The 11,875-nt window shown below is 41.9% G+C and overlaps 1 protein-coding gene across 1 annotated transcript; it reads right to left on the bottom strand.

Moving 5' to 3' along the window:
* Window positions 1-342: 342 nt before the first annotated feature.
* Window positions 343-7,051, bottom strand: LOC123070147 (ATP-dependent zinc metalloprotease FTSH 9, chloroplastic/mitochondrial). The gene is made up of 17 exons (XM_044493168.1): window positions 6,452-7,051; window positions 5,708-5,861; window positions 5,110-5,199; window positions 4,922-5,010; window positions 4,195-4,318; window positions 3,896-4,015; window positions 3,690-3,740; window positions 3,496-3,557; window positions 3,115-3,172; window positions 2,756-2,881; window positions 2,601-2,681; window positions 2,324-2,453; window positions 1,856-2,004; window positions 1,435-1,716; window positions 1,272-1,361; window positions 1,007-1,060; window positions 343-922 (listed from the first exon to the last, which is right to left on the bottom strand). Exons 1-17 carry the CDS (start codon window positions 6,943-6,945, stop codon window positions 782-784), a joined length of 2,295 nt encoding a protein of 764 aa, XP_044349103.1. The 5' UTR covers window positions 6,946-7,051; the 3' UTR covers window positions 343-781.
* Window positions 7,052-11,875: the final 4,824 nt, after the last annotated feature.

Below are 11,875 nucleotides of genomic sequence, written 5' to 3' on the forward strand. Positions count from 1 at the left end.
TACTTTTGTTCTGTAACATGGTCATGTGTATCCTCTGCATTTTTTGGTGAAAACTTCACTACAATCTTTTCGCCACTCTTAGATGCTTCCTGGCTGAATACAAACGACTAGTCAACTCACAGCAGGCAGGGTGGAAACCGTTTCCATAGGCACTCAGCCTCACGCTACTGAAGCCTGCACCCCTTTTCTATTGCCGAATCACAGAGCTTTTTTGCTCACATCCTTTTACAACACCAATATATATGAAACTGCCTTGGGGTAAAAACTAAAAAGACAGTACTGTAATTGCAGTTTTGAACAGCGAGTTTCTGAAAAGAAAACCAAAACAGAACATGCCAGACATAATAATTGACCACATCCGCGTAACATGTTACGACGCAATAGAATGAGACAGTTATATGGACGGTTTCCTTTAAACAATGGCGAGGCATAGAATTGAAAAGAAGAAATAATCTAGAATCCAAAATATGCAATGTCACATCTGTATTGCTTCCCTATCTAAACCAAGCGTGATGCACTTCTCAGCTCAGGGGCTTCATGTTGGGTAAAAGGCAGGCGCTGGTGAGTCTCGCCGCGTCACAGATATGTCAATAGCTCACAATCATGCAACACCCTCCGATAATCTCATCTTTCAATTTCCTGCATGCCAGCCTAATGGTGCCGAGAAGGAAATGCACCCAAGTTTACCCCACTTCGCAAAATGGTGAGTAATGACTTTCCAATTACTGTACACGGATTTACAGTCGAAACTACCACCTTGATGCAACAAAAGGTAATATGTCTAAGTTAGCGCAAAGGCTTCTTCTTGGAAGGGAAGCTGTGGTTCTTCTTGGTAGGGATGAACTACTTTGTTGATCTCATCTGCCGTCAGAGTTTCACGCTCCAGCAGAGCATTCGCTAAAGCATGTAATTGCTTCTCATGCTGAAAATAAACTTGGATCAGTCGACACTGAGTTAACTAAAAAATAGATATGTTGGCAAAAGGTGTCATGGTTGAGAAGCAAACCTTCTTCAGTAAATGTGTCACCCGTTCATAAGCTTCTCTTAGGAGTCTGCCCACCTGCAAGGCCATATGATGATGAGACAAATGCGAGAGAAACAGTAACTACCCTCTGGTAAGTGGAGTTTAAGAGAGGTTCATGATGTGGCCAATAGCTCGGTATACCGATAGATTATGCAAAAGCAAAGCACACAGGTCGCTAGCTTATACTGGTCAGTGGTCATATGCTAGAAAAAATGCATTTGTAATCATAAGACCAGTGGAAATGTACCTCTGCATCTATTCTTGATTGCATGTCAACACTTGGTCGTTCTTTTACATGCACAGGACCAATAGCATTACTCATCCCACAGTTTGATACCTACACAGCCAGTCAAGTGACATTAGATACATCTAACAAGAAAATAAACAATCTAAGTGGATGAAATAACCACCATATACTGGGCGAGCTCTGTTGCAGTATGAAGATCATTTCTGGCACCAGTAGTAACATTTTCTTCCCCAAATATAAGCTCTTCAGCAACCCTTCCGCCCATGCAAACATCAAGACGTGCCAGGAGTTGTTTCTTGCTGATAGAAGTCTCATCCTGTGAGGGAAGTTGTGTAACCATTCCAAGGGCAGATCCACGAGGCAGGATAGTTGCCTTGTGAATGGGATGAGCACCCTTGGTATTGAGTGCAACAATAGCATGCCCACTTTCATGGTAGGCAGTAAGCTAAAGAACAAAAAAATAACAAAAATATTAGTGCAGAAATTTACATCTTCTTCGGCTTAAAATTTTCAAAGACATGGATGCTACAACTACTAGTTCAAGCATGCTTAAGAAAAAGGAAAAACAACTTGAACAAGCATGCCTTTCTTGATTCATCAGAGATGAACATTGATTTCCTCTCAGTTCCCATGATGATACGATCTTTGGCAAACTCCAATTGTGAAGCAGTCAGCTTGTCAGCACCTTCAACAGCAGCCTTAATTGCTGCAATGTTTACCAGGTTCGCAAGGTCTAACAGAAAAAGGAAAAAGGTGAGTCGGTATGAGTCTCACCACCACAGCACAAATATTGCTGCCAAATTTTATAGCACCTTCAAAGGTAAGACATCTATTATTTTATTCTAATGGAAAATACATGGAATGCCATGGATTTATAAGTGTTACAAGTTAGGACTTAATAAAATGGTGACGCAGCAAAAAGAATAGGAATCCAGCTGTTGATGAAAAAACACTATCCTATCGCTAGAAACACCTCATAGTCCACACGCTTAGATGACGTAATGCTACAATTATCATTTCACTGAGATAATACAAAGGAAAGTTGTACGCACCAGCCCCATTAAAGCCAGGGGTACTGCGGGCGATTGCATTGACATTCACATCACTGCCCACAGGCTTGTCTTGCAAATAGAGCTCCAGAATATCTTGGCGGCCTCGCACATCAGGACTAGGGACAACAATCTAGTAACCAATACCAGCAGAACTAAATGAAATTACATATTTATACAAAACTTATTACAATAAATCAATATGTAATTGCTGTTCTATAAAAAAAGAATTGATGATAATGGTTGTGAAGATAAAAAAAAACTACTCAAGAAAACTTACATGTCTATCAAATCTACCAGGTCTTGTAAGTGCTGGATCAAGAATGTCTGGTAAGTTTGTCGCAGCCATTACTATTATTCCCTGTACACATCGATTGTAAACTAAGAGTTAGACAAAGTTCTACAGCACTTTGTTCACTTATGTGATAATGTTACCTCATTTTGTTCAAAACCATCCATCTCAACAAGAAGTTGATGCAATGTTTTCTTTGTGTGCCCTTCCCACTGTTTTCTAGTTGATCCCACTGCATCTATTTCATCAATGAAAACAATACATGGTGCCTGTAAAAAGGAACAGTAAAAAGTTGCTCACACAAAAAAATTGTCATTACGAAGGTACATCATTTTTCACTGATAAAACAAATTAAGCTTAACCAATTTGTCTGTTGAGGAGGAGATGAAAAGGGAATCACAATTGAGCATTTCCCGTAAGCTAAAACAGCGCAGAGAGCGCTCAACTTATTGAAGGAAATGCTGGAGCTAAGCTCAGGCAATGGAAGAGAAGGGTAAAACACCTTTTTCTTTGCAGCTTGAAACAAGGATCTCACCCTCCGAGCACCAACACCAACAAACCTGACAAGATACAATGTCAGTAAATTCTGATTAAACAAGACATGAAAGTGGGATAGGGATACAACTGAGGGTAGTTCCATTAGTAAATTACAAATGTTTCACTAGCTTGACTCATGCATGCCTAATAAATATCATCTCAGTAGTGCTTCGACATAAATCCAGAATGATCTCAAATTGCAACACATGCCAGAAAGCCACATTTTCTGAGGTCATGCAACGAATTGCAGCACATAGGCAATTTTTTGAATTTGCAGTTAGCACTCTAAGGTCACCAAATGTACAAGGAAAATATAAGTCCAATATCATAATAGAAGAGATCTTACATTTCCTCAAATTCAGAACCTGCTCGGTAAAAGAAAGGCACACCAGCTTCCCCAGCAATGGCCTAAATCACAAAGCCAGCTCTAGTAAGGTATGCATTTACCGAGGAGCAAATAGCTAGAAACGCCTGATAATAGAAGACTTGGTTTTGAAAGCTAAACAGAGAAACACAATTATTCTTCCAGGCAAATTGTACCTTAGCAAGCAGCGTCTTCCCAGTTCCTGGAGCTCCAGTTAAAAGTATTCCCTACAAAAACACATTTTTAATTATATAAAGGTTCTAGAACCAGTATTCCATTAAATATATATTGCCCTACAAAGATGTATTTCTGGTATATCCCATACAGCAAAGTACATGGCAGATTGAAAATATATCTTGCAGATTGATATAGAACAAATTACCTTTGGTAACTTTCCACCGAGGCGAGTAAACTTCATAGGATTCCTTAGATACTCAACAACCTCCTCAAGTTCTTTCTTGGCATCATCACAGCCTTTGACATCTTTAAATGTCTTCACATTCTGCATATAAAACAGTATAAAGGGATCATGCAGAATATACATATGTTTACTCTCATTTTCGCACTGAGCAATTGTACCCAGCAAATGAGGTATATATACAATAAAAGGAAACATGAAATGCACCCAGTAATTGTATTTTTGCACAACTGACAGTGGAACAAGACATCATCATATCACACCTTCTCGGGTGTTATATCCTTATTCAACTCTTTTGCAGAATATGATGAACTGGAACCGACACCAGATGCGCCTATTCCACCTAGGCTACCAATATACTTTTGAAGCGCAGCAGCACCCATTACCCTGAAACAAAATGTATTGATCACTACAAGAAACTGACATAAAAAAGATGCTCAAGATTAAACAGAGTTTATCTCTGTCAAGTAAACCAAAAACTAATCCAAACAGTTGTCCATTGAATAAGGACTAGACATGAGTTTGTCCAACAGAAAATATAACAGGACTTCAACAAGCTCTCTATAGACATATCATCCAGGAAGCAACTATTGGCATAACAACTCCAGCTATGGCACAAAGAATGCATGACTTGAAACACCAGGAACAGGGGTATCATAATTCCTGTTTGAAACCTTAATTTTTTTTCGAGAAAACGCAAAAGTATTTTGCGTTTCATTTCATTGAAAAGGAGAAGAGTTCGGTACATCGTCCCTCGTGGGGGGTTACAAGGCTACATGATAGATCTGTTTGAAACCTTAATCATGAAACTTATATCTCAGCTGCACTATGCAAGGAACTTCAAGGCAAATACAGCCTAGTTAACCTTAAAGAGTCATTAAGACAAGCAAGAAAACAAAATATAGAAGCTTGACATAAACATGAACCAATAGATGACATATTTAAAAGCTCCAGAGATTAGAGTCATGACTTATGGAAGGTTGAGCATACCACATAAATCCAACAGCAACTGTGAACAAGATAGTCGAGAAAATCTCTTGAGCAAACCGAGTTGATCTACCAGTAGCTTTAGGATCAACCTAATGATGGCACACAGATAGGCAAACATTATCGGGATCATATGGTGAAAGCAATAACTGCCCCCATATTGGCATGCTCTGAAGGTTGAGGGAACTTACCATTACTACATGTAATGGTTGCTTGTCAGATATCCCAGGATTCGAGAAAGGCTTGTCCTCCCCAGATACACGTTGCTTCAATTCTTGCAACTACTGACGTAAATGTATATAAGCCAAAGAGTGGGTTACAACATGGTGACTAATATTTCAAAATATGACAATATACAAATAAACGAGATAGGAGGAAAATTTATGCAAAAATCAGTGACAATTAATAAGGATCGGAGGGAGTACATTAAAAATAGAGGCTTTAAGATTTTGTTGTTCAAGATGATAGAAATATACTGAAGAACTGAAACAGCGTTGATTGAACCGAGTATCTCAATTTATGCATTGTTTTCTTGAATAACCAGAAGAAGAATAAGAAAATGAAGTATTTCAGCACCAGGACATAATGGAATTACAGCAAGTGATGTATTGCTTGAAGTATCATAAGTTCACAAGCAAGACAGTTTTCAAGCTGCATCGTTTGTCAAGTGCCATATTGTCGGCAATCTCACCAAGTTCATAAGCAGGATAGTTTTCAAGCTGCATCGACTGACTAAGAAAATATGAAATCTTGACTGAAATACACGATAGGCTTGCAAAGGAAACTTACCAGAGCTGGTAGTGTTGCTGAACGCCCAGACCGCTCATCTGGTAGGTAATCAGCTATAGCGTTTGTGAGAATAAGAGCTCGAAGGTACTCTGCAACCCCCTTGCTATCAACCGCATGACTTCTTTGCTCGATTCTTTTGATGACATCTTCTGGGCTGCCAAGATGGAATTTAAGAACCACATCATTCTTTAAAATCTATATAAATAGGACACTGAACCACAATGCAATGTGCAGAGAAAAACAAAAAGAACAAGTAACCCGTTTCTGCCATTCCAATTAATTATTTCAGTAGCATCAAAAGATAGCAGGAAAAGTACATTGTTCCACATCACGTATCAATGACAGCATTATTTAGGTACCATGAAACCAAATGCCACTGAATTTGGCTATTTAGCTACAAATTTCACGGTTTCCTAGATTTGAGATTGTGCAAAGTAATTGTCCAAAACTTGAACTAATGAATGACTAATGAACTCGATTGCATCAATGCTAAATTGATAATAAAAAAACATATTTATCAAGGATCCAGAATCCATTCAACATCAGAAAAGCTAGAATCGATATCTTCTTAAAACTTCGTTGCAACCGTGTTATTAGGTAAGTCAATAGTCCAGCCCTATGAATTAGCAAGTAGTCCCCTGATACTCAGCCACCAAGAAACACATTTTCCAAATGTCTCCAAAGCAGCACCCATTTGAGTTGACTCGTCAGAAAACATCAAAGAATGGTTGTCGTGGAGCGCACCTAAACTTGTTGAGCTCGTGGAGCAGCGCGCTCTGCTTGGCAGGGTCCTTGGGGTGAGCGTCGGCGTCATCGATCAACCGCTGCAAGCGGCGGTCGGGGCGCCAGAACGGCCACCAGCTCATCCAATCGCCAGACACCACCCAGTCGAAAAACCTCTTGGCCACCTCGACCACCGCGGCCGCGAAAGCCACGGCCCAAACCCTAGCCTTATCCACCAGGTCCTCCAGCTCCTCCTTCCCGTCCTGGGCAGCGGGGCCCGTGTCGACCTCCGCCTCCGGAGCGACCGCCGCCGCAGCCGCCGCGGGCGGCTCGGGGGCCGGAGAGGGGGGAGGCTGGGGGCCGTCGGAGGCCAATGCGCGGAGGGGGAGCGGGGGGCGGCGGTGGTGGCAGGAGCGAGGGAAGGAGACGGAGGCGGGGGCTGGTGGCGGACGCCGACGAGGGGGCAGGGGCGAGGGGAGAGGGCGGAGGAGGAGGGAGGCCTGGAGGGCGCTCATGGCGGCGGCGGCGAAGGCGGAGTGAGGCGGCCGGCGCCGGCGAGGTGGGAGACGCGTGAGTCGTGACTTGCAGGGGAGGGGAGGGGAGCGGAGGGAGGGAGGGGGTTTCCCTGGGAGCGTTTTCTGTTTGTGTTTTTTCCTTTTTCACTTCTCGGTGGGCTCCGTTTCGATTCTAGTGGACACGAGGAGTAGCCTTATCGCCAGCGAGCACACGGAGGCGGTTCGGTCATTGGCAGCATTCACGCCAACCGTTGGTTCGGAGACGAGCGACGTGGACGGACGGCTCAGCTTAAAGGACGATATCGTCGATGGGACTCTGCTCCATGGCCCCGTGGGCTCGGGGTCGGTGCTGGATTTGAGCTCGCCTTGGCACTCCCGTTCAAGCAAGGGACCGGATTCTCTCTCTCATGCACGCATACAGAAAGCACACATGCAATGCAATTCTAAAAAAGACACGTAAGATCATCTACGACTCGGCAAATTCGATTCCTCCAACGTCAGTAGACGCCGCGACCACAGTGACCGGCAACCCCTCAAATTTGATACTCTACATCCGAGTTTTTTATATTTCAACCCTTAAATCCATACAAAACATGCAAAATAAATCCTATGTATTATATACTACGTGCTACCCTAGTTATCTTCGTCGATGTCCATGACGTCGGTGTCGGGCGTCAGGTGGACGGGCGCGTAGAAGGGCTCCGACTCCTCCTCCCCCTCCTTGCCTGTTGCTCTGCCTGCAGATCCACGTCTCCAACGTCCCCCACATCCTCCTCCTCCTCCGGATCCACTGCATCCGGAGGTAGCCCCGCGGCGATCCGGGCTTCGTGCCTTGCCCGGATCTGCTCAAGGAGCTGCAGCCGACGCTCCGGCGTTAGAAATGGCTCCTCATCCGACAGCGTGGGGGGATGACTACTAGTGGTGGCGGACGGGGAGTGGAAAATGGCGGCGATGACGGAGGGAGGAGGAACATGTGGAGGGGTAGGGTTTTGGTGTAGGAGGTCGGCTTAAACAACCCGTCTAGGCACTACGCAGCCCGCCGAAGCGGTGCCACGCGGCGATATTGGTCTGATGGAGGAGACGAGGTTCAGACCGTCGGGTTTCAGACTGTTTTCGTGTGGGACCCCAGCGTCAGTCTAATGTGGCGGATGCGCCCGGGTGCCCCCATATCCGTCCCATATTTGGGCTAGATATGAGGGATGTCGGTCAGCCTGGACGTTTGAGGCCCGTTTGAGGCGCCCGTCTGGGTCGACTTTTCGCGACCGCTCAGTGACCGGGCTGTCAACCCGGGTGTTTGAGGCGGGTTTGGGCGTCCGGATGTAGATGCTCTAAAGAAATGAATGAATGAGATCCGCACCCTAAGAGCATTTAGAGCCGGACAATCTGGCGCCCTAAACCTCTGCGGACAGTGATCGGTCGCCCTCAAAAAATGCTCGCGTCCACCACCTTGTACCTTATATCCGGACCCCAAATCCATGCTAAACATGCGACATGGGAGAAACTACGTTGATCATTGATGACACACAAGTATATGGGATCGTGGCAGTTTCGAGGTAGTATTTCACCCAAATTTATTGATTCGATACGAGGGTAGCCAAAGAATATTTATGAGTCTTAGCAGTTGAATTGTCAATTCAACCACACCTGAAAAGTTAATTCTCTGCACCAAAGTGATTAGTAGCACAATAGTATGATCGTTTGATAGTAGCAGTAACAGTAGCAATAGTAACGGTAATAGTAACGGTAGCAGTTTTGTAGTGATTGTAACAATATGAGCAAAGCGTAGGCATTGGATCAATGATGGATATTTGTATGGATGGCATTCATCATGTAACAGTCGCAACCCAAAGCAATACACAATAGCTCTAGTTCATCAATTTAATGTAGGCATGTATTTTGTATATAGTCATATGTGCTTATAATAAGAACTTGCATGAAAACTTTTGTGCTACCCTCCCGTGGCAGCGGGGTCGATAAGGAAATTTAAGGGATATTAAGGTCTCCTTTTAATACAGAACCAAATCAAAGCATTAACACACGGTGAATACATGAACTTGCATGTTATCATATTATATCATGATCTTTAATTATATCATGATCTTTAAATACCAACAAATTGTCAAAACGATAATGATATAATATGATAACATGGTATCTCGCTAGCCCTTTTTGAGACCGCAAAATATAAATGCAGAATACCTTTGAAGTTCAAGCAACGACCAAACATTATAATTTGGAGTAGAGGAGATCAGGTAATGCTCTCATCCAACATTAACTAGACTCAATGCACGTTAAACTAAGAATGAAAATACACTACTAGAAACTATGATTTTGCCTAGAGCCATATCCCCTAGGTGAAATAGGAAAAACCATATGTAAAGGCTTTACCTTGGTTTCCCGTAGGTAAAAAAAACCTAAGTGAAGTCTCGACGCGAGAGACTCCTTTCCCTAGTGTGGATCCAGCAAGCTCTAGGTAAAGTTCTTTACCTATAGTGGCACAAGCCCTAGGGAAAGATTTTACCATGGCTAGTGTATCCGACGTGTAAAGGTTGTTGACCCACAACCAGCCCAAGGGAAAGATGGTGGGGCCCTTTTGCACTACCACATCACCATATACTTTCCTTAGAGTGGTTTCCCTACAAAATTTGAATTGTATTGTAGGGAAACTATGAGTTCAAATATTCCATAATTCAAATGTATAATTCGAACTTGAAATCACAACTACAATATTTCAAATATTTCAAACTGGAACCATAATTATGAACCCAAAGTATCATCACGTAATTAATATAGATATCTCTGGATATCAATCATCATGCATACATTTGATGCAAGGCATTACCAACCATCACATGTTTGTCAAAAATTAAGCTATAGCTAGAATTTGCTACAGCTAACTGCATGTACATATTTGCTGTAGATCAAGACTTCCGTACATCATAAAACATGTACCAACATGTTAACTATACATGCACCAAAATGATAGCACTGTACATCCAAGAATATCAAGTGACTGATTGGCTGCCCAATAGTGATAGGGTTAGTGCACCAGTTCCACACTAACTGGAAAAAACATCCCTTCATCGTTTGTTGCAATAGGAACATTTGAGCCGACATCAAGTTCCTGAAATTTAAGATTCGCATATTTTTAGACAATGGAAGATGACAATAAGAACTTGTTACAAATAAAACTAGAAAGCATAAAGAAAGGATTAGTATACACTAGAGTCACCCCTTTCTAACATATTAGTTTTTTCTATCAAGTGAAACCATTCCAGAGAATATGCAAAAAGGACAAGAGCTTTTTGAAGTTCTTCCAAGAAATAAAAAGGCTAAAAATATGTACTCTCACACCAAAATGTAACTATGTTGTGAGGTATTACTTTTAGTCTACACAAAATAGAAAAGAAGGCATGATCTTTCTTTCCAAATACAATAACATGTATTACAGTTGAACACTGTGTGTTGCTGTACAAATTAGGGAGTTATATCAAGTCACCAAAGGTTCTAAATTGAATTTCCTATTTCCAGTCATGAGAATTAAGACATGCAAAATCTGGTGTAAAGTTTGGCAATATAACAACCATAAATTGGACAATTGGACATAAGAGAAGAGATCATCATCCCTCCCCCCACCACCCATCGTGACACAACCCCATTAATCAATATTGATCCCCAAATAACCCAACACCACATAGGCATCATCGCACATCACATAAGCATGCATATTGTCAGAACTATGTGAACATCACAACAAAGAGGCCATAAGTAGTGTATCATTTGAGATTAGTTCCAGAAATACATATATTATCAAAGCTAGGATTTGCTTGTTATTGAGCACACAAAGTGGGCAGTTCGTTGCTATTTTATAGAATCTGTAAAAGAAGAGCCAAGTTCTAAAAATAGTCATTGTTATTCTTTATATGTATTAAGGTTTAGTATCTCTACTTGAGATGGTACATACTTGGATAGTAGATTGTTGTGGAGATCTAGGAGGAGACAATGAACGAGGAGGTGGTGGAACCGGCATCGGTGTTATTTCACCAATAGGCACTCCTTGGTTAGCTGCAAAAGTCTGCAAAACAAGAAGATTCACATCGGTTAGTTCCAAATGCTAGCAAGTTAATTGATGAACATAAAGTGGATAACTAGCACCTGAAGAAAAAAAAATACCGCACTGCATTCCTCATACATGACAACACCCCATGACAATACATTGTTGGCATAAGCCTCTGCTTTTCGAGCCTTCTTAAACTCCTTTTGAAGCACATCTTGAATTTCTTCAGCTCGACGATGCTTCGAGGTTGCTGAAGATGTACCAGTAGCTTTGACCTCAGCAACTACCTCGGTGCCATTGACAATGCCATTAAAGAGAGGCCATTTACCATGTGGCTTCCCATGAGAGCAGTCATAAAGTGCTTTAGAACTAACATCATTTTTAAGAGTATCATAGTTCTCTCCATTTCACTCTTTAGTCTTTTTTGTGTAAAGCGCCTATGTGATAAGAAAACAAAGGTATGCAGATGTTCAGAAATTCCAGAGAACTGCATAAAGCTCCTATTAGACAATTGCATAAGTGGCAAAGTAGCTAATACCGATTTTACAACAAAGTAGCTATTGCGTCCATACAACTAAATTTAACACCAACAACAACAACACTAAACAAAGTAGCAAACAAAGTAGCAAAGTAGCAATTTTAAAGGTAATAGCAACACAAAGCCAGGGATTAATAGACAAAATTAAGCAGCTCGACAACAACACATAGGAACAAGACAACACATACGAACATGACATGTTACATCAACACATATGAATAAGACATGCTGAAAGAACAAGGTATTTCAACATTAACCCATTCAAACTCGACCACATGTTTATTACTAAGAGCACATGCCATCCACATACTAATAGTTAACTATGTTTATTTTTG

The sequence above is a fragment of the Triticum aestivum genome, chromosome 3B, assembly GCF_018294505.1.
Source record: "Triticum aestivum cultivar Chinese Spring chromosome 3B, IWGSC CS RefSeq v2.1, whole genome shotgun sequence".
NCBI lineage: Eukaryota > Viridiplantae > Streptophyta > Magnoliopsida > Poales > Poaceae > Triticum > Triticum aestivum.